This window comes from Urocampus carinirostris, chromosome 20 (genome assembly GCF_059441175.1).
Source record: "Urocampus carinirostris isolate Australia breed hairy pipefish chromosome 20, RoL_Ucar_1.0, whole genome shotgun sequence".
NCBI classification, from domain to species: domain Eukaryota; kingdom Metazoa; phylum Chordata; class Actinopteri; order Syngnathiformes; family Syngnathidae; genus Urocampus; species Urocampus carinirostris.
Window position 1 is genome coordinate 16,993,076 of NC_142368.1, and position 23,700 is coordinate 17,016,775.

The window sequence follows — 23,700 nt, forward strand, 5'->3', positions numbered from 1 at the left end:
ACATGGGTCAATTCATTCAAAAGACAAAAATAATTTTGCATTGCCGGAAATTCAGCAAAATGTAACGTGATGTCAAGTGTTGGACATGTTTGATAATGATTTAGTTGCCACGCTTGGGATTGCTGTTGCTCACTGTTGTTTCAAGCGTTGCTCACCGACTTTGCGTGAACGCTCAGACCCGGTGGAAAATTACAGAGAACATTGGTTTCGGACCTGCCCGGTGTGTTCTTTGGTCTTTATAATGCTGTGTGTTCTCCAGCGTCTCATTCCACAGACCTCTGAGCCCATCACAGAGCAAGTGCGATTTAAACTGAATTTACAGGAGCATTCTTGTTTGTCATTATTAATCATTTCGGTCGATCATTTAAAAGTCATCAGGGAACCTCTGGTGTCAGTTGGTTGAGCTTAGAGAACAAGAGGTTTTCTGGTTTTCTCATTGTAATTATAATGTAAAATTTCTAAATGATTTAGTTCAACATCACGGCGGCGCGGTGGTTAGCGCTTGTGCGGCACAGTTCATGTCATGGGAACCTGTCGTGGGTTCAAATCCAGCTCCAGACTTCCTGTGCGGAGTTTGTATGTTCTCCCCGTGCTTGCGTGGGTTTCCTCCGGGCACTCCGGTTTCCTCCCACATTCCAAAAACATGCATTTCAGGTGAATTGGATGGTCCAAATTGTCCCTAGGTGTGAATGAGCGAATGAGTTGTCTGTCCCTGTGTGCCCTGCGATTGGCTGGCAACCAGTTCAGGGTGTCCCCTGCCCACTGCCCGGAGATGGCTGGGATGGGCCCCAGCCCCCCCGCGACCCTAATGAGGATAAGCGGTACGGCTAATGAGATGAGATCACGATTGTGTCTCACATGTTGTCGATTCTAAGAAAATACTCACCTTAAGTTTGAAACCTGAAATATCTCAATATGACAAAAAGTTCTTAAGGGTTGGGGCGATACTTTCACTGTAAATCGAAAATGCAGATTCAACGGCACTGATGCCGACTTGTTTTTAAACTTGCGTCCCAGTTTGCAATAAACAACACGACGTATCATGTACAGTAACGATTGTACGCTTACGCAACCGGAGACTTGTCTCCAGTCTGATTAGATTATCTTGAGTACGACAGTCAAGCCTGCACAAACAGCTTTTTCTGGCTTTTCTCAGTAGGGGAGAGGTGATGGTTTGACAGGTCATTATTTTCACCGCCTGGGAGACAAACAAAACTCAATCAGGGCTATCGTTAACGTTAATTGATCGTTCGGAATGTAGCACAATGCACATTCCCAAACAAACAGGGGGATTGCGGCGGAAGCCTGCCAGGATTTCATTTCGATGAATTAACTGGTGTGGGATCTCAAACTGCTCAAAAGCAAAAGACGTCAGAACAATGGAAACCATGACAAAGAAAGTTATTGTTGTTATTTTATATGATTAAAACCTGTTCAGATAATTTTGCTCGGTCATGATTATCGATGTGGTGCACCTATGCCCGCTCCTTTGGCGCCAACTGCCTCAGACTCTGATTGGCTACCTGTCACTATTTAAACTCACGTCAATCTGTCACCTGTTGTCAGTCCGTCTGCGAACCTCAGTGTACTCTAGGCAAGCTTTTTCGACCCTGACTCCTACCTGTTTCCCGGCTTCGACCCGTTTTTTTGATCCTGACCACGTCTACTCTACTCTCCTGGCTTTCGACTTGTTTCCGATCCCGACCACGTTTTTTGCCCTCCTGTCCCGGCTACTGACCCGTTTTTTCCGTTCCCGACACCGCCATCGCTCGCCACGGAAGTACCACTTCCGCGTTTAGAGCAACCTGCTTCCCTCGTCCAGCGATCACCGGATTGTGGGTGCAACTCTTTCCTTTCTTCCAATAAAAATGAGAGACGTAACGCAAGTGGGTCCTGTCTCCGTTCTGCTCTTGACATGCTCAAAAGCATTGCTTCACTTAACGGAGTTTTTCTGCTAGCACTGATGCTAATTTTGGAGAATTTAATACATATTATATATTTATATATTTTTTTAATTCATTCATTATTTATTATTGAACTAACTGATATTGGGTTATTTTGTCAATTGTAGGCTTTCACCATTATTTGTTGGGGAAAAAAACAAAAATGGTGACATTGCAATGCTCCAAACTAAATTATGTAATGGTGCCGCTCGAATAATTGAATTTTATGTGGATTTTTAAAAAATGGAACCCTTTTTTTGTATTATTTTTGCACATTAATGTGTATTATGTGAAGCAATTTTTATCATGTGTATTTATTTGTGTTTATTTTAATTGAACTATGTCATTTGTATATTTTTGTGTTTAACATGTTGAGTCAGTTTTTGTGTGTTGAATTTCACTTGATTCATTAATCAAATTAAATCAAATTTATTTGTAAACCAGTTTTTAGGCAGAAAACAAAGTGCTGTATGAAAATTTTCAGTGTACAAAAAGACAATAAAATCCTCTCCACTATCCCTACTAGAACACACAATACCCAGACGTACTCAAGAGTTTAAATACAATGAAAACAAATAGTAATAGAAATACAGTACAGTTATGGCAAGGCACATACCAACCATGTGAGGAAAGGGACCTGAGGGAACGCTTATCCACCCTGATAGGGATGGCAGCAGATGGCCTCAGGATTTTCCTCCATTGAACCACACTTTACCAGTGTGAGCCCCCCAGATGAGGAAACATAAAAATACAAAAAAAAGACAACTGCAGAACCAAATTGTAGTAAAGTATAATACAGTAAAAGATTAGAATTTATCAAATCAAAGGTACGGTAAATATAAATGAATAATTAATAGCCGTTTAAAAAAAGTGGGTCTCGAGCCTCTTTTTAAATATATCAAAGGTCCACGCAGACCTGATGTCCTCTGGCACACTGTGTTATAGGTGAGGACCAAAGTGGCTGATTTTATGTGTTTAATTTACTATTTTTTCTAAAGAAAAATAAAGAAAAGGAAGAGAGTGAAAGTGAGACAGCAAAAAAGAGAGAGAACTTGAAAACAAGAAAGGGAGAAAGAAAGACAAAGGGAAAAGAAAAAAGAAAAAGAGAGAGCGAATGAAAACGAGAAAGGGAGAAAGAAAGACAAAGGGAATAGGAAATAAGAAAAAAGGAGAGAGAGAAAAAAAACAGAGAAAGAGAAAACATCGAAAGAAAAGAGTGAGAGAAAGAGAAAGAAAAAGAGACCAAGAGAGAGAGAGACAGAGAGAGGGGGGGAAAGAGAGGAAAAGAGAGGAGGAAAAAAGAAGAACTGCCTTTCGTGACAAACTTTAAATTTCTCAGCACCGGCTCTCAGCAATTTGCAATTGGGGATAATGGATCACGGCCACGGAAGTGCAGTTCAATTTTGCACTTATTATTTCAGTACACTTAAAGCAAAGGTGTCAAACTCATTTTAGCTTGGGGTTAACATGATATAACAAAACACTCACAGGGCCAGATTAGTCAATTAAAGAGAAAGAAAGAAAGAGGGGAAGAAAGAAAGAAAAGGAGCAGGATAGAAAAACAGAGAGAAAGAAAGATAGAAAGGAATAGAGACAGAGAGAAATATAGAAAGAGAGAGAGAGAGAGAGAGAGAGAGAGAAAAAAGAGGAGGGAGGGATAGGCAAAGAGAGGGAAACAAAGGAAGGGGAACATAAAGAGGGATAGTGAAGGAGAAAAAGAGAGAGAAAAGGAAAGAAAGAATAAAGAAAAGAAAGAGAGTGAACGTGAGAGAGTGACAGAGCAAGAGAAAGAGAATGAAAACAAGAAAGGGAGAAAGAAAAAGGGAAAAGAAAAAATGAGAGAGCGAATGAAAACAAGAAAGGGACAAAGACGGACAAAGGGAATAGAAAATAAGAAAAAAGGAGAGAGAGAAAAAACCCCAGAGAAAACATAGAAAGAAAAGAGTGAGAGAGAGAGAGAGAGAGAGAGAGACAGAGAAAGAGGGGAAAGAGAGAGACAGAGTTAGAAATGAGAAAGGGAGAAAGAGAGGAAAAGACAGAAGGAAAAAGAGGGATAAAGAGAAGAAAAACAGTGAGAGAAAGAAAGAAAAAGAGAGAGGGAAATAAATGACAAAAGAAAGAAACAAAAAAGGAGAAAATATAAAGCTACAGGCACTTTGTGAGTGACGCCTGGCTTTGGTAACATCAAGTGGAGATATTTCAAACTACAGCTCGTTTTTCTTGTTTGCTTCTCTCAGCGATGTCTCGTGGACCGGATTCAATCAGTTGCCGGGCCCGATTTGTCCTGCGGGACGCATGTTTGACACCCCGGTTTCCAGGGTTGGGTAGGGTTACTTTAACTAGATTACTTTCAATTACTTTTGGATGACTCCAATACCAAATATGCTAATAAAAGACAAAAGAAACTAAATATGAATCAAATGATGACTCCCAACACGTGGTAAGCTTTCTCTCCTGGCTTTGATCTCTTTGATCTCCGGCAAAACGAACATTAAATGCGACGGAAACAAAATGAAAATAAATCCAAACAGCTTGCCAACATCATTTTTGCTGTTCCGTGTATTCCGTTACTCCCCAAGCCTGCACAAAATTTACTCATTTGATTCATATTTAGTTTCTTTTGTCTTTTATTAGCATATTTGGTATTGGAGTCATCCAAAGGTAATGGAAAGTAATCAAGTTAAAGTAACCCTACCCAACCCTGCCGGTTTCAGAGCTTTTTGCGCTCATTGCACATCGAACAAAACATTATGACACAAAGTCGTCCTGCTTTTTGCCGGTAGTTTTGTTTTCAAAATATAAGTCTTTTTAAATTTTGGGTCTTCAGCCTGCTCTTAGGGTGAGATGGCGGGTCCTGAAGTTCCACCAGTCGAGGTCCCCTGCCTCAAATGTTCACCGGGATCCCAGTGATGGGCCCCCACCCAGTGCTGACATCATGTCTTAGTTCGTGAATCATTTTACCTTTGGCCTGCCACAAGTTCTGCTCAGACTTTGGAACCGGGGCAACACATTCGCCAGTCCCTATAATCACATCCCGAGCCACGGCGGCCGTATAAAAGCTTCGTAATAAAGCGCCGGGGTTTAGTCTTCACCCGAAGAAGAAGACTCCCTATTTTTGTCCAGGCTGCCGAGGTGCCAAGCCCAAAATGGGACGTACCGGGATTTGCCTGCTCTTGCTGCTGGGCACGTGCGCCCTAGCCCGTGAGTACATTCCTTCCCATATTTCTTGTTTATTTTTCAATGCGTAAATCTGTTTTTCTTTTTAGAGCAAGATGTAGGAAGCGTGGATGAACAATCTCCGACTTGCTTTTGTAAGTTTCTTCTTCTTTTTTTTTAATTTGAATTATTTTTGTTGTCATTGATTGGGTAAAACAGTTTCTACCCTATTTATCAGGGGTGTCAAACTCATTTTAACTCAGGGGGGGGCACAAGATAGAACAAACATTCTGCCGGGGGCCGGACTAGTGGATTAAAGAGAAAGAAAAAGAGAGATAAAGAAATAAGAGCAAGAGGGGGGGGAAAGGAGAGAGGGCGGGACAAAGAAAGATAAAGAGAAAGAAGGAGAGAGCGTGAGACACAAAAGAAAAAGAGTTGTGAGAGAGGGGGAAAAGAAAGGGAGAGGAAGAAAGAAATCCAAAGAGAAATAGAAAGACAGAAGGAGAGAAAAGAGAAAAGAAAGCGCGAAGGGTAGGAAGAGAGAAAGAGAAAAGAGAGAAAAGGAAAATAGGAAGTGAGAGCAAAAGAGGTTAAAAGACACAGAGGGACAAAGAGCAACAAAGAAAAAAGAGAGACACCGAGAGTGAAAGAGATAGAGAAGGAGTGGGAGAAAAGGGGTGGAAAAGAGAGAGAGAGAGAGAGAAAGAGAGAGAAATACAAGTACAGTGTCTTTGTTCGAGGCACCTGGCTTTGGCAACATCAAGTTGACATTTTACAACCTGCAGCTTATTTTTCTCTTGCACTTCTCTGAGTGTTGTCTTGCGGGCCGGATTCAATCCCTTAGCGGGCCTGATTTGGCCCCGGGCCACCTGTTTGATACTTGTGCTATACATCAATATATCAATAATCACTCTCAATTCTAAAAAATACTTAGATGGAAATGCTCAATAATGACAAGGGATTCTTTTTATATGCATATTATTGTTTAATATTGCTTGTTTTTTTTTGACACCTTAAGGAGTTTTAATTACACTTCTAAATATTTTTCACAATACATTTTATTCTATTCTATATTGCTGTGTACATTGTTCACAATCAAATAAGAGCTTGTAATCCGAAATAAAACGTGCAATAAAATACGTAAAAATTAAGAAAAAAAAAGAATAGTAAAATGTAAAAGTAGTGGGATGTTTGGATGCGTTCTAAGGGATGGGCATGGCACCCGTATGATGCAGCAGGGGTAAACCAGTAAGAGCTGTCGGGTTCGGCTGTTGAACAGAAGAGTCCCTTTTGTATTTTCTTTTTTTGTATGTGTTTGTCTTGCTGTTGGTCACGCCTCTCGAGGGATATGACCAGGGAACATAGAAGGATAGATAGATGGATAGATAGACAGATAGACAGATAGATGGATAGATAGATAGATAGATAGATAGATAGATAGATAGATAGATAGATAGATAGATAGATAGATAGATAGATAGATAGATAGATAGATAGATAGATAGATAGATAGATAGATAGATAGATAGATAGATAGATAGATAGATAGATAGATAGATAGATAGATAGATAGATAGATAGATAGATAAATTAGATAGATAGTAGTTGTTAGGGGTGTGCGATACTTAAAATTTTGGTATCGATCCGATCAGAGTAAATACAGGGTAAAAGTCGATCGATACTTGTGCTATTTTTAAACGACTATAAACACAGCACAATTATTTTAGGCCCTGAAAATGTTTTATCGTTTATTAATTTAACAAAGATGCCAAGTTTAACAGTATAAAAAAATAGTATTTCTATTATAACTGTTTGGGAAAAAAAGAGAGTCAAACCAAGAAAAGCGGCAATATAACGAAAATACAAATATAACACTGACAACTTGACAATTCTTTGCAGAAGAAAAAAAGCCAGAAAGTGCAAATTGTTTAAACAATATCATGTACTGTAAAAAACTTTCACAGTGTAAAAAAATAAAAACATTCTTCAACAACTGTTTGAGAACAGGTCAGTTGAGTCAAAATCCCCCAAATCAGCAATGTAGTGAAAATGTAAATACTGTATAAAAATGTCCACAAGACAACTGAAATACCTCCAGAATTGTATAGTAGGTTATAATGTATGTACAATCTTCCAACACACTAAAATTAGGATAGTGCCAGTTCAAAGGGCACGGCAGTATCGATCCCGGGACAATAGTATCAATTGATTCATAGAAATGACCCTCTGGACTGGGTAGTGAGCAGCCGGTGATTTTCTGGGATGTGTTGATGACTCTACATACTCAGAGAAAAGATATCCTCAGTTTGGGTCAAAAATGGACCACCCCTGTATTTGTGTCGATTTGACGGAGTTATGTTGCAGAAATTACCCCCAAAATAATTTTGTAATCTTTTTTGTGCAAAAGACTTTGGCTAAAAAGAGCATTTTTATTTGTAATACACCCTTCCCCAACAAAAATGCGTAATTTGATACTAAACAGTCTGGGTAAAATAAAATAAAAAGGAACAGCAGGATAAATAGGCAATATTTACAAGATAATTTATGTAGAATTGGGCAGAAAGAAGCCAATGATTTACAGTATTCGGGCAGTATTGATGACTCTGCACACTCTTAAAACACAGAATGACCCAAATTTTGAGTTTTATTCAACAAAAAGACCCAGACACAATTTTATTTATTTTTTTCACGCAAGGGTTGTTAAAAAAGTTTTTTTTAAAACATGGGTTTATTTCATACTTAACAGTCTCGGTCAGCAGTAGCGTTAACCAGTATTGTCCTCTGGATTAGGCAGGGAGCAGCCGATGATTTTTCGAGTTGTGTTGATGACTCTCTGTGGGGATCTCTTATGTTTAAAAAAGGCTTGGAGCACAGGTGTCAAACAGGTGGCCCGCGGGCCAATTCAGGCCCGCGAGACAACACTCGGAGAAGCGCAAGAGAAAAACAAGCTGCAGCTTGTAATATGTCAACTTGATGTGGCCAAAGCCAGGTGCCTCTCACAAAGACACTGTACTTGTATCTCTCTCTCTCTCTCTCTCTCTCTCTCTCTCTCTCTCTCTCTCTCTCTCTCTCCTTCTCCTTCTCTCTCTTTTTCTTTCTTTGTCCTGCCCTTTCTCCTTTTCCCTCCCTCTTTCTCTTATTTCTTTATGTCTCTTTTTCTTTCTCTTTAATCTACTAGCTCGCCCCCCAACAGAATGTCTGTTCTATCGTGTGGCCCCAGAGTTAAAATGAGTTTGACACCCCTGGCTTAGAGGGTCTGGAAAATCGGGACTATAATTTATTCGTGTTATTTAAAAGCTTTCTAAAAACAGAAATTCCTAGTTCATTATAACATACTTTAGTCACAATCTTAAACAATGACATCTAGACTGGGCAGAGAACAGCCCATGATTTTTCGGGTTGTCTGTAAGGTTTTCTTGTATGGCGTCTCCTATAACGATCTCTATTCGATTCACGTCAATGTTTTAGAGTCAAAATTAAATGCAGGTCTTGTTTTGGATCTCTCTCAGTGGCCAAGAGGTTTAGGCACTTTCGACGCTTCACGTATGACTATGAAGCCGAGGTCTTCAACGGGGTTCCTGGAGCCACCGACAACAAGAGTGGCCACAAAGTCTCCTGTCAAGTACGTCTGGTGGTCCTTAAAGAGTCCTGAAAAAAATGAGAAAAGTGACCTAATAAGGGTTTTGTGGACTCTACAGGTTGAGCTTGAAGTGCCCCAGACCTGCAGCTTCATCATCCGTACCCCAAAATGTTCTCTGAGCGAGATCTTTGATGTTGATGAGGACAAGAACGTGCTGTACCGTCCTGCTGCTGGAGATCAGGCCTTCAAAGCTGCCATGGAAAAGTCAGTCCATGCCTGCCCAGCTTAAAAACTAAAAAAAAAAAACAAGCTCATTTAAATTTTGGGTTTTTAATAAATATATCAACAGAAAAACAACTACCGTAATTAGTATATTGATTGGCAATACAATTGAATGAAAAAATGCTCACTTTTCAAATATGAATTTGCTATTTTTTTTGTATTTTTAGTCAATTTTGATAGATTGGAGCTCCGCATTTTAAAACATATAATAGAAAGAAGAATAATGTTAATATAATAGGAAAATAAATTACCATTAATTGATTTCTTTATGTGATGTATGTCTTTTTCCAATGAAAGGTAATTTGGCTCATTCCTTTCTTGGTATTTTTTTATTTTAGGATTTTTTTCCCTCCAAACTTAAGTATATATATATATATATATATATATATATATATATATATATATATATATATATATATATAAAACAAACACCAACAAAAAACAATAAAATGATAAAATAATTGGGGATTTATTATTCATTTTTCATAAATAGTAATGCACATTTTTCCCATTTTATTATTATTATTATTATTATTATTTTCAACGTCTTAAAAAAATAATAATAAAATGGGAGAAATATAGGGCTTGATTTTATTTTTATGATGCTTGTTGCAACATGCCTGAAACGAAAAATAAATGTCAAGAAAAATCTCTAAAAATAAAAAAACAGGATAATAATTCAAGCAAAAATAATTCCATTTGATATATATATATTTTTTAATTTTACAAATGTTTTTCCTGCAACTTTTTTCTTAATGCGTGCCGCTGTACTTTTATTTATAAAATCAGATAAACATATAATAATAAATATGTAAAAAATCGTGAAATGATACAATTTTAAAGAAGAAAAATAATCACAAAAATATCAAAATTATCTGTTAACAAAAAATGTTTGATTTTTTTTTTTTTCAATGCATGGGTCTGTGTCTGAGCTACATAACAAAATATGTCATTTGTTATGAACTACTTCACAACCAAAGGTCTTTTCTGAAGTCGAGACATAAAGCTAAAAGTTTTTTATCACTTAAAACTGATTTCTGCAGACCGAAAATACAATAATATAATTAAAAACTATTATTATTATTATGTCATCAGGAACCCACTGAAGGTGATGGTCGAACAACACACCATTGTGAAACTCTTCCCCGAAAACGACGAACCGGTCAACATCTTGAACATCAAGCGAGGAATTGTCTCCTCGCTCCTCGTTCCTGTCGCGGAGCAAGAGAAAAACAACAGAATGGTAAAAAAACAAACTGCTCGCCTTTCAAAAACAGATCACGGTTCTGAAGAGTCATCGTACCATAGGACGCATTACGCAATGAGTATATCATCTGGAACAGTCCTAGGGTCACTCGGTGTTCCCACGTCACAGAGCGGGACAAAGTCCTAGATAGCTCTATCTCGATCAGGGCATCACTCGCTCATATAACAGGCCTTAATCTGGTGTATTGATTTGGCAATCTGTTTCGAGGAGATTGCTGTGAAACCAAAAAACATGTTCACCCTTGCCCTTCCTAAGACCGGATTAGTTTTTAGACTTTTTAATTTCACCTCATTCGGACGCTATGAGTCACAAGGACAGAACTACTCAACAGACTTTCTAAATCAAAAAACAAAATATTGTACACTGTTTTGTGTACATTATTAACAAGAAGATTAAACGTGTTATTCCAAATAAAATACTTTAACTACAAAAGGTACGATTAAAAAGACTTATAGAATAGATAGGCAGTAGGAAGGCTCTGCTGCGGTAGCACAAGCCTGCAATGTCCTCTAGACTGGGCAGATTGCTATATGGTGGCTCGTTGGATGACTGGTTAGCACGTCCGCCTCATAGTTCAGAAGTCCCAGGTTTAATTCTAGCTACTGGCCTCGCTGTGTGGGCTTTTCTTTGGGCACTTCAAACCCATTTCCAAAACACATGCACGGGAGTTTGACTGGCACATCCAAGTTATCTCTGGGTTTGAGTGAGTGTGTGAAAGGTTGTCTGACTCCGTGTACCCCCATGTCCCCTGTCCACTGCCTGTTTGTCAGCAGGGATGGGATCCAGAACCACTGACCCTTGGGAGGATAAGAGTGGAAAAAAAATAAATGAATGTCTTAGGTAAGAATTGAATGACTTTGATATTTTTTCCAGCCCACTGTGTATGGTGTCTGCGACACCGACTTCACAGTCAACGCCAGAGGAGACATTGCCACGGACGTGACCGTCAGCCGGGATCTTTCCAAATGTGACGGCTTCAGTGCCAACAAACAGACCACCAGTCCCCTGGCTCTCCTCTCAGGAATTGTAAAAAATCTTGACGCTACTTTCTTATCGCCAACTAGCGCCTGGTGGTGTCTTACTCTACCGAGTCTCTCCGCTTTCAGCACTCTCCTTTGTCCAAGTTGATCAGCAGCCAACAGACTTGCAACTACAAATTTGACAACCAAAAGAAGCATATGACCAGCGGAACTTGTACCGAGAAGCACCTGTTCCTGCCTCTCTCCCACAAGTAGGTGGAACCCCACAAAATCGGCTTACTGCTGTTTTACGGAATTAATATCACTGTGTGTCCTCTAAAGGAACGAATACGGAATTTCTTCTGTGGTGAAGCAAACTGTGACTCTGAAGGAGACCAACAAGATCAACGATAGAGTCTTTGATTACGGTTCGTGTTTGGATTGGAATTGAATCTTTACAGTGAGTTTCAGTTGACTGATCGTCGAGACGTTTTCTAAACAGATACGACCCTCCTCCGACACTTGTCGATGGACTTTGTTGAAGACAAGTCACCTGTGCAAACAAAAGATGCCGCGACAACCACATTGCAGCAGCTGAAAATGCTGTCGCAGACCACTAAAGGCAACCAACGCGCTTCGCTCTTCCACAAACTAGTGTCTGAGCTACGAGGCCTGAAAGCTAATGTCCTGCACTCTGCGGTACTTGAGATGATGGATATGTCCAACTCCCTGACAATGCAAGCTCTGGTTCAGTGCGGTACTCAAGAATGCACCAGTGCAATCGTAAAAGTTCTGAGCACCTTCGAGAAATCTTCTTTAGAAGTCGACGCAGCAGTCTACGCCCTGGCCCTTTTGCCAAATCCCTCATCCCTTATGATCAGAGAAATCCTGGCCATTGCTGAGAGCAAAAAGAGCAAGCCCATTATGTATGCCTTAAGTCATGCAACCAGGAGGTATACATACATAAGCAGCAATATCAGTAGTGGTTGATTCCTGCATCTAACACCAAAGTTTGTCACTAGGCTCTACCAGGCTGAGGGGAAAATCACTCCAGAGATCACTGCTGTTTCCGACTTTTTGGCTTCTCTTCTGGGCCCAGATTGCCCTGGGGAGAAAGACCAGACCTTCCTGACTTTGAGGGTGAGTAATCAAATTCCTCAAATCCTGATTACATTTAGGGTTATGAGTTTTGAAATCTCTTTACCCTTTAGAAGTATTTAAGGAATCATATACCAGATGTGTTTTAATGTAAAGCTTTTGCACACCAATCCAGGTTGTAGGTAACATTGGCGATGTGATGGAACGTGCTGACCCCAACATTAAGAACACCCTGACGAAATGCATGAGGCAGCCTGCAACCACCCTTGCTGTCCAGCTCGCCGCCATCCAGGCTCTCAGACGCATGTCTTTGACGGATGAGGTAAACGGCACCTCTCACCACGACGCCCGCACCGGCCGTCCTCCTCGGCCCATTGCACCGAATGTGCTGGTTAACCTGAATTCTCTATACAGGTTCGCTCTAATCTCCAGAGAGTCTGCCAGTATCCAAAGGGTGCTGTGCAAAAACGCCTTGCAGCTTACCTGATTTTAATGAGAAATCCCCAAAATAGTGACATTGAGATGGTGAAGAAGCTCCTCAAACAGGAGCAGAACGAGCAGGTGAAATCTTTTGTGTCCTCCCACATCTACAACATCATCTCATCTGATGACCCTGTGACCCAGAAGTAAGATATATTCTGGAGAAAAATAAACATCCGGATAAGTTTTGCGAATTAAGATCATTTTTTTTGCCTCAGACTTGGCATGAAGATTACAGACGCCCTTCAGGTCGATGAAGTGGACACACACAACGACTACGCAACAAAGTCTCGCAACTACGACCTCGGCTTGAAGCTTAAAAATATGCAAGCTAATATTCAGGGAAATGTTATCTTTGACCCGAGCAACCAGATGCCCAGAGAAGTCATGCTGGAATCGACCCTGAAAATCTTTGGCTACAACCTTGACATGTGGGAGGTGTGTACAAATTGAAGGTCACAATTTGGCAAAGTCATTCAAATTAAAAATAATAATGTATTATGAAACTTTTTGATGCTGATAGCTTGGACTCGAAGGTAAAGGATCAGAGCCCTCTATCGAAGCTTTATTTGGAAAGAACGGGTTCTTTCCTGACACATTGTCCAAGACTCTGTACTGGGCTGACAATAAGATGCCAATCAAGCTGATAGAAGCTTTTGATAAGTGGGTTGTTACCTTAACACCAAAAGGACATAAGGTATTTGAAATTCAAATTGCTTCCTTTCCATGTCTTAACATCACTATTTAACGATCCCTAATATTTGCCCCCGAGGCTCCTGAAGATCTCATGCAGGAAATTGCTCGCAATTTCAACAAGCTGGTCAGAGATTTGCAGAATCAGGAATCTCCAGAGGCCCTGGCCTACCTGAGGATTCTGGGAACAGAGCTTGGCTACATCAAGACTAACGATTTGAAGTTCATTGTGGATAACGCTAAAATGTATGCTGAGATCTTCTTCAAGATTATCCCAAGCAAGGTTGTTCATCATCATCATCTCATCACATTTAACGCACGTAAAAATATTTCAATGTAATTTTCTTTTCTTTTTTATCAGGTTGTGTCCAATCTGCTGTCTGGCACAGACAATGAGCTATTTATCCATTACATGTTCATGGATAACAAATTTGTCCTTCCAACTGCTACTGGCTTGCCCCTGACCTTTTCACTATCTGGCATCTTCACACCTGGAGCTAAGGGAGGACTCAACATTTCCCCCAAATTGGTATATTCTCTCACTTGTATTCCAACCATGTGATGGTCTGTATCGTGATTCTATTTTCTCCATTTGAACATAGAACGAGCTGTTATTCAAGCCATCCGTCGGCGTTGAGTTTGTGACCCAGATGGGCGTTCACGTCCCGGAGTTTGGTGTCTCTTCTGTCGAGATGCACACTAGCTTGTACCACGAAAGTGTGCTCAATGCCAAGCTATCAATGGAGTCAAACCAGGTCAAACTCTCCATCCCGGCTGCACAAGGCAACATGAAACTTTTGAGAGTCAGGTAAAACCCGATCACCACAAACTCATCACAGGTATGTTTGGTCTTTCAATTGTTTGTCCTTCAAACCTCTCTTGTTTTTTTCATACAGCAATCAAGTGATGATTGTGGGCAATGGCAAGATGTACTTAATCCCACACAATCTGGGAAGCGTGAACTGCGGCTCCCTCTATGGATTTAAGTACTGCACAGAAAGACTTAGCGCTGATGTCCGTGGTAGAACCCACACGCCTTACTTCCCTCTGGCTGGAGAAACATTGTGAGATGAAAATGGAATAATATTGTTTTTTTAAAGGTATTTATTTACTGTTGGGTCCATCAAATAAATTCAATCTTTGTCCTCAGGTTTGGAGTCGACATTGAATCCAAGGTAGCATACACAGCCACTATTGCATACACACTCCTCAAGGACGACAAGGATCAGGAGGTCGATTCCCTCAAAATGACTCTGAAGGCTGAAGGTAAAAGCAACAGTTTTAAAAAAGATAAGAACCGTAAACCTCATTTATTCTGACCAGTCTCCTCTCCGCAGGGGATCTGGATGCTGAAGCTACCGCCACCGTAAACTACAACCGGAACAGGAACCTCCTCACCAGCCAAATACAGATACCCGACCTTGATGTCGAAGTTGGAATGAAGATTGGCCTGACTGATAGCAGCACCAAAGGCAAAACCCTCTCGCTTGAGATTTCTAACAAGAATGTGCCCCAGGTCACTCTAACTGGTCGCGCCCAGTGAGTAACGCAAAATGCACTCTGAGAACCTTAATTGCACCAAGCTTACATTTTAAAACGTGTTTTCAAGGCTTCAAGCCATGACTGAAGGTATGCTGCAAATTCAGCTGGCAGCCCCTGCCCTGAAAACAGATGGCACCTTTTCTGCTACAGTGACTGACAGTGGCACCAAAGGCCAAGAATTCACTTTTGAGATCAAAAGTGATCTGAATCTCCCAAAGACTTCTTCGGTTCAGGCCGTCACGCTCAAATATGGTATGCCCGAAAAAACACACATGCAGAGATGAACTTGTTTATGAGGGTGTTTTCTGTACTTAATCTAGGCAAGGATGTGGCTGAGGTCAAGTTTATGTCTGACATGAATGCTGAAACCAAAGTCCTTGTTCCCTACACTGAAGCCCTCACAACCTGGGTGGGACAGTTCCTTGAGGATGCAATGGACCACCGCATCGTCAACACAGACATGAAAGTCAGTCACGTTGTAAAAAAAGGAATAGAGGTGAGTTTGGTTATTTTAGACCTTTGCCTGATCCTCACTTAAATGTTCAACAAATTTTCTTTAGGCCAGCAGCATCTGGTTGAACAAAATCTCAGCCGATGTCCCCTATGTGAAGACTCTGATGAACAATATGGCAGAAGTCAAAACACCCTCCATGCCCGATAACCTGTTCATGAACATGTAAGTAAAACACTAATGTAATTCCTTCATAAGCAAGACGTCTTCTCATGAATGTTTGTTTTAATCCACTCAACAGGGAAAGCAAATTCCGATATCGGTTTAACAAGAATTCTATCACCATTCGAATCCCTTTGCCACTTGGAGGCAAATCATCCGAGAACTTTTTTTTCTCTGCCAAGCCATTGGAGATGGAAATGCCCAAATTTACCATGCCCACTGAGCAGGAAATCACTCTGCCGCTTATTGGTATGGTGGAAGCTTCTGCTAAGGTGAACAGCAACTACTACAATTGGGAGACAACCATGTCAGCGGGTAACAATACCGTAGACTCTCCGAACTATTTGGCCAAGTTCAAGGTCTGGGCTACCAGTCCCATCAATCTTCTGTCTTTCACCACTGAAGGTAATTTAATCAATTTAATATTCAAGCAAAATTCATCAATTAAACAATTGCATTGTAATAATGACATTTCATATTTTTTTAGGGGCTACCGAACTGACAGACACAAATGACAAAAAAATGAAATTCACGATGGATGGCTCATTTGAGCACGAGTTTTTGAAGTCAGGCTTTAATGTGGAGGAAACCATAGGTATCTCAAACAATTTGACGTCATCGGGAAAATACAACCTCCATGCCGCTACCCCACTGGGCGTGCGGACATCTCTGGATATCACCAAACAACTCACACTTGATTCAGTTAAGCTATTAGGAGACATCAACGCTGATGGAAGTGTGGCGGTTGGAGCTGTAACAGCTAGCACCACTTACCTTAACACCTTCTCATCTGACCTTGCGAAGAAGGAACTCCGAATGGAGAGCATACTGAGGGCAAACTCGAAACTTCTGAAAGCAACAAACAAGATAAAGGCCTCATATGCTAACAACAACCTTAACATTGAGTCCAACACTAACTTCAACAGTGACATCATCAAGCACTCGACAAAAACAACATTTAACTACAGGGACATGAAGCTGAGCCTTGTCTCCAATGCTGTGACCAAAGCTGGTCAGAAAACACTTCAAAATCAAGTTGAGTTCACAGCCTCTGAAGCTCAAGCTAGCCTGCGTATAGGAAACACAGCTGAAGATACAGTGAACCGAGCATACTCTCTGCTCACTGGCTCTCTTAATCCCTCCGGCTTGGAGCTCAACGCCGATGCCTCTGTCAACATGCTTTCGAGTCTTGCCTCCCACAAGGCTACTTTGGCCCTGAACAGCAATGGTCTGACCACCAGCTGTACCACAACTGCTCAGCATAACAAACTGACCTTTGAGAACATATTCCATAGTGGACTCGATACCAACGGTGCTACCATGTCCCTCACCACAAAGGGAGGTGTTCAAGGGAACAAAGTTGACTTCAATGTTGAAGGAAAACTTGCCAGTTCTGAGGTCTACCTGAACGGCGTCTTTAACGGCGACATCTTGGCACTCAACACAAGAAACACCATGAACTTCAGAGTAAGTGAAGATGGCCTGATCTTATCCAGTAAAATTGTCGGGTCATTGAACGAAATGAGGACGGACAATACAAATTCCCTTTCCCTCACGTCGAAATCTTTAACCGTTCACACCAAGACGGACAATTTCCTTGACACAAGAAACTCATACACGCATGACATCACAGTTACCATGGAGAAGTTCACAGCCTCCGTTATGGTGAAAAATAATCTGAAGATCATGGAAATAAACTTCAACAACGATGCCCGGTTCAAGGCGCAGCCTTATAACGTAGAGCTGACCGGAACACTGAAAGGAGTCTTGTCAGAGGATGAACTCAAGCACACTTATGAGGTTAAGTTCATGGACATGATCCTGTCTACCAAGTGCAACACCAACGGCAAACTACTGGGATCTCAAATAACACATGCCACAGATATTGAGGTTGCAGGCCTGACTGTAAAAATCAACAATCTCGCCGATTACAAATCTCAGTCCCTTCGTTTCGACAGCAAGATCAACGCTGCTGCCGAGCCCTTTTCCCTCACCGTTGACGCCTTGGTCAACTCAAACGGTGGAGTGTATTTTTACGGAAAGCAGAGTGGTGAGCTGTATAGCAAATTCCTTTTAAGAGCTGAGCCTTTGCTTCTCACTCATTCATTTGAGTACAGAGGTTCAACCTCTCACGAAATCGAAGGCTTGCCCACTATCAATACCAACGTCGACAACAAGCTCAGCGGCACCATGAGTCTTCAAGAGCAAAGTGTTCACCTGAAGTTGAAATCCAAGGTAAACGACCACGCTCTTGATCAGGAATTTGAAGCCTACAACAAAGCAGAAAGAATGGCTATCCTTGTGAAAGGTGCCATCAACACAAACCTCTTTAACGAAGCCAGCCCAGACTGCAGCGTGTCTGGATTTGTGAAGTACGACAAGAACCTCGACAGCCATTTTATCCAGATCCCCTTTGTTGAACACCTGCCTGCAATATTTGAAGCTTTTAAAAACACAGCGATGATGTTGACCAACGACGGCATTGAATTCCTCAACAATATCGACACCAAGTATGAGATCAGTGGGACAATTCAGAAGAAAGTATCAGAAATGAAGGAGATCATCAAAAACTTTGACTTCAACGTCTTTGCCCAAGATGTCAGAAAACATCTCAACTCTGTTGAGAAAGTCCTGACTAAGCTGACAAGCAAGCTGCCTATGGAAGAAATTATCAACTGGCTAAAATCGGTCAAGGGGGCCATCATGGGTTGGATGAAACAACATGAAATTGCTGAGAGGTTCACTTTGATTTTCATAAGAATTGAAGAAATTCTGGCCAAATACGAGGTTGACAAGCTTATTGGAGGACTGATGGATGAAGTGGTCAAAATCATGAAGCAGTATCAAGTGAGAGAAAAAATACGATCTACATTTGACCAACTTCGGGCAATTGACATACAGCCTTTGATCAAAAAGGTTTCAGTCCCTGTTCAGGAGCTTCTGAACGAGCTTTACTCTTTAGACTTCAAGCAAATGATTGACGATATGAAGAATTATGTCGTGAGAATGGTTCAGAAAATACAATCCTTCGATTATGAAACATTGATGCTGGAACTGAAAGAAAAAGTGGCAGACATGAGCAAGATCCCTTGTTTCGGAAAGCTGTACGGAGAGTTTAAGATAAACTCGCCACATTATAAACTCAGGACAACTGCCGATTTGGAGAACACCACAACGACGTCAGTCACACCAGAGTTCAAAATGAACTTGAATTCTCAGGCCACGTCTACTTTGAAGGTTCTCCAGTTTACCGTGGATGCTAACGCACATTTGGCTATACCCAAGATGAGCCGACTCACCCTCTCCGAGTATGTCAAGATCGATCAGTCAAGTTTTAAAGTCGACCACAAGGGAACAGTGACATTCTATGGCCAGTCCGGTCAGGGTTCTTGTGACACCACTGCGAAAATCGCCACAGAATTGTACACTGCCGATCTCGTCAACAATATGTTCTTTGCCATGGAAGACGGACTTTCCGCAACTGTAAATACAAACTATAAACATGACTTGAACATGCCGCCGCTCAATATTTTCACCCACTTGTCATCAGCTCAAAAGACTAACCTGGCACTGGAAGCAGGTTCCGCCAAGTTGAAAATGAACACCGAGGCTAACGTTAAATACGCCATCCAGGATTTCTCAGATGAGGCAACTCACAACAGCGACATTGACTTGGTGATGGATCTCCACACAGCTAAAGCAACTTTCATTGGCGCGACGGGCTGCAAAGGTTTCAAAACCAAACAGAACGTGGTTGCGGATATCTGCATTTTCCGTCACGCGATTATCGACGCCAAAGTTGAAACTGAAACGCCTGTGATGAAGGACAGCGTTTTGGACCTGAAGTTCCAGGCCCGGGTTGAGGACATGCAGATCGATCTCACCGCATCCCATAACGCGCAGCTGATTGAGGGAACTCTTTCAAGCTCCATCCTTGCCTTGATCAAACCTACAGAACTCACCTTTGACACCAAGAATAAAGGAAACACCAAGATCTTTCTTCCATTCCAGTTGCCTGAAAAAATTGAGTTTCAGAATGACATGTCTCTTACGCTCAACACTGAAGTCCAGCAGGCCAGCTGGACTGGGTTGGCCAGAATGAACCCAAACAAATATTCCCATTTCTTTAAAGTGGAAAATAGTGAAACTGAAATGAACGTCATCCTTCAAACTAATGGCGAGGCCAACCTTGATATTTTAAAGCTACCGATAACAATTCCTGAAATGACCGTGCCATATTATGGAACGAGGACACCAAAAGTAGACATCTCACTCTGGGAAGACGCTGGCCTGGGTTATCTCCTCACAACATCTCAGCAGAACTTTGATGTGAGCTCCAAGATGAAATACGTGAAGAACACGAGGATGGTGGGAGATCTGACCCACGAGTTTTCAATGAAAGTGCCAATAATCACTCTCAAAAGCGACACCAGTGTCCTTAACAAAGACGGTTACATTGTCAGATTCGATGCATCCTCGTCATCAGCATTTGAGTTTCTGACAGGAAAAATACAAGCAAACTCCGTTGTGGACATTGCCAGTGGTTTCAAGATGGTCTCAGATCTTGTGGTAAAACATGCAGTTTTGGAAGGCAGCCATGACAGTACCGTCATCCTGAGTTTCGAGAATGTGGACACCTCAGCCACCAATTCTCTGAAAATAAATCTTCCCTCTGAAATCTTGCAACTTCAGCAGGAGAATACGGGAAAAAAATTTGTTTTCTACGTGTCCTTGCCATCTGCTGGTCGTATTGGAGTTCAGATGGAGGCCAAGGACCTGGAACAAGCAGGAGCAAGACTCTATGGACGCTACCCTGTAAGTACAAGTCCCAATTTATTACAATAGAATTGAATTGTCTTTATTGTCTTTGATAACAACATAGTATACATTGCTAACAACGGGCTCGCCACTGTGGCTCTGTAGAAAGAAACGTAGGAAAACCTGACACATTTTGAACTTTTTTCATCATTTGTTCTTCTGCAGACGGAACCTCAGACAGACGTTGATATCTTGGCCATGAAGTTGTCTGTAGTTAACTCTGAGAAGCTGAATATTCTGACATCCTGGAACACTGAGATGCCACGTGAGATGATGCTGGGACTGGAAAGGAACGTCATACCTGCAATGGACAAAATGATCGCTAGTCAATCTGATGAGTTGTTTGATCAAATCAGAAGATATTCCAGACACCTTGAAACCTCCCTGAAACAGGTGAGGGAACAAGGTACAGTGTTGCTGAACACGGCTGTTGACAACTACGCAGCAGTTTCTCCCTCCGAAGTTTTGATATCTGTTAAAGATCAATCCATCAGTATGGTTAAGAAATACAGACAAAAGGTTGAGGCTTTTCTCGAAGCTGCCGGAACATTCTTGAGAGAGACCAAGTTCCGAGTCCCAGGCTATGCTCAAAGATTGTCAGGCCAGGAAGTCTATCAAGAACTTAGTACTTTTCTTGCTGATACCTGCGAGGAGGCAAGCGAGAAAGCCTTTATGCTTGGGTTTTACGTTTCGAGCGTAGCTTTCGATTCCTTTCAGGTTATTCCTGGCGCCGAAGACTTCCTGAATGACTTCTTCGATGTTCTATGGACTATTTTCGACCATGTGATAGAAACAGCAAGAAAACTCGGAGGTGACGCTTTCGAAGATGCCGCCCAGGATCTTTCAGCTTTGAATAAGAAGTCTTTCCAGTTGTACAACTCTCCAGACGTGACAAAGATTCCCGCCCTGGTGGCCGCCTTGTACCAGGAAGCCGTAGAGTCCCGCACCCTTGCTAACATCGCCAAACAGATCGAGGAAGTCCACCGTGTCATTAGCGGATACGTTAAAACCGCGGCAACTAAGCTTCAGAACATCGTGGCTGAAATTCCCTTCGAACAACTTCAAGCGGACATCTTGTCCTCGACTGACCTGATGTTGAAACGTGTCAACGCTTTTCAAAACAAAGTCCTAAGTGTCCTGGGAGGGAAAAGCCAAAATTTTGACAAATTCGTAAGAGTTGCTGACGGACAAATGGAGCTGGATGTTCCTTTTCCCTTTGTTTCACAGTTCAACTAACTCCCATTGCCCAGTCCGAGTGAAATTTTTACATCTGTCATCTTTGAGCTAAAAATAAAAGACCAAACTGTATATTAAATGTCATCTATCCACGCTGCTGTTTGTGTTATTACACACTTATTACACGTTTCACATTGCTCCCTCCAGTGCCTCAGTCGTTTGTATGTTGTATTATATTATTTAAAATCTGTTTCCCTTATTAAAGACAGTTTTTACTGCATACAATTTGTGTTTTTTTTAATATTGAAAAAAAATAGCCACTATTTTAGCATTCATGTCCACATTTACATTTAAGGACAACTGTAACAACAAATAAGATAAAAGTATGCTAACCAACCTATTTAAGTTCAAATACAACATTTTTTTTTTAAAAATAATACTTTTTTTGATATTTGTTAAAACAGAGTGAGACGTTTTCTAAATAGTAATTACAATTAAATAAAACTAGGAATATAGCTAAAGTAATTGTAATAAAAACTCAAAACATATCTGTAGGTGGAAATAAATAAACAGTAAGCAAAATTTTAAAATTAATAGATATAACTGTAAATACAGAGAGCCCGTGATTGAGTTTTCACTATTATACCTCCGAGGGGCAGTGTTTTAAAACCTAACCTAACACAATTTAGCTCATTCCTAAAATCAAATATTAGACATTTGACTTTTACCGTATACCAATATGCTAAACTAGCATTTTTTTAGTTCCCATGCACAATTCTATTTCTTTTTTAAAATATAGAATGGGCCTGCAAAAGATTTTTTTAGCTTTAGTAAAAAAAAAAAAACACAATAAATAAACAAACCCCAAAAAAGGAAGTCAATTGTAGTAAAAATAACCCCAAAAAAGAAAAGGTCATTAAAAAAGTATAGGAAAACATACCTCCGTCCACTAAGGGGCAGTGTTTTAAAACGTAATCAATGTTCAACACAGTTAACACATATTAGCTCATTGCTAAAATTAAATATCACACATAAGATTTCGGGGCAGCACGGCGGCGCAGTGGTTAGCGCGTGTGCGGCACAGTTCTAAGGTCTTGGGAACCTCCTGTGTTGGTTCAAATCCAGTTACCGGACTTCCTGTGCAGAGTTTGTATTTTCTCCCCGTGCTTGCGTGGGTTTCCTCCGGTCACTCCGGTTTCCTCCCACATTCCAAAGACATGCATTTCAGGTGGATTGGCCGGTCCAAATTGTCCCTAGGTGTGAATGAGCGAGTGAGTTGTCTGTCCCAGTGTGCCCTGCGATTGGCTGGCAACCAGTTCAGGGTGTCCCCTGCCCACTGCCCGATGATTGCTGGGATGGGCTCCAGCACCCCCGCGACCCTACTGAGGATAAGCGGTGAAGCTAATGAGATGAGATGAAATGAGACATAAGATTTCAATGCTAAAATGCCACTTTGGTTTAATTTCATATGGAAAGTCTATTTTTAGGTTAAAAGATATGATTTATTTACCCTTCAACGTCGGCCATATTCGATAACATTAGCCAATGTTTTTGTATCATATGATTTTACTACGAAGTAATAGATCACTAATTCATGTGATCATTTTAATAAAAGTAACTCAATTTAAATAAATTGCATATTAGATATTTTTTTAATTCCTCAGCCAGAATTTGTTTGGATTTATATAATACATACACTTAATTTTGTGTTGACTCAATTGGCTCACAAAACGAGACAAATGTATGAATTTAAAGTTAATCAGACCAACTAAGATTTTTTTTTGCATTTTGTCAGAAAAGGTTCAGCAAAAACCTAAACTAAAAATCCACCAAATCCTTTCCAATTTATTACACAAATATTTCAATTTAAAAATGGGTTTATTCTGGAACATATGTGGCACAACTGTCAAAAAAGGAAAAATGTGAAAAAAAGAACAAGACCAATAATGTTTTGTTTTGTCAGAAAGTGTTGAGCAAAAGAGGCCCTAAATACTTTCCAATTATGCAAATAAAAAGGGTTTATACTAGCACAT

At 40.8% G+C, this 23,700-nt stretch overlaps 1 protein-coding gene across 1 annotated transcript; it reads left to right on the forward strand.

Annotated features, from left to right (window-relative positions):
• The first annotated feature begins 4,951 nt into the window (after positions 1 to 4,951).
• LOC148346402 (apolipoprotein B-100-like) lies at positions 4,952 to 21,819 on the forward strand. The gene is made up of 26 exons (XM_088324576.1): positions 4,952 to 5,144; positions 5,210 to 5,254; positions 8,609 to 8,721; positions 8,798 to 8,943; positions 10,057 to 10,204; positions 11,102 to 11,254; positions 11,335 to 11,459; positions 11,530 to 11,615; positions 11,690 to 12,140; positions 12,210 to 12,327; positions 12,461 to 12,607; positions 12,700 to 12,911; positions 12,984 to 13,203; positions 13,289 to 13,462; positions 13,538 to 13,741; positions 13,820 to 13,987; positions 14,061 to 14,266; positions 14,355 to 14,522; positions 14,609 to 14,724; positions 14,796 to 14,997; positions 15,068 to 15,252; positions 15,321 to 15,496; positions 15,561 to 15,676; positions 15,753 to 16,078; positions 16,161 to 20,488; positions 20,657 to 21,819. The coding sequence occupies exons 1-26, from the start codon at positions 5,090 to 5,092 to the stop codon at positions 21,725 to 21,727; spliced, it is 9,459 nt and encodes a 3,152-aa protein (XP_088180702.1). The 5' UTR covers positions 4,952 to 5,089; the 3' UTR covers positions 21,728 to 21,819.
• Positions 21,820 to 23,700: the final 1,881 nt, after the last annotated feature.

Coding starts and splice junctions, on each gene's coding strand:
- LOC148346402 (XM_088324576.1), top strand. CDS start 5,090: ATGGGACGTACCGGGATTTGCCTGCTCTTGCTGCTGGGCACGTGCGCC. Junction 13,742..13,819: donor TCAAGATTATCCCAAGCAAG/GTTGTTCATCAT, acceptor CTTTTTTATCAG/GTTGTGTCCAATCTGCTGTC. Junction 15,253..15,320: donor GGCCGTCACGCTCAAATATG/GTATGCCCGAAA, acceptor TACTTAATCTAG/GCAAGGATGTGGCTGAGGTC.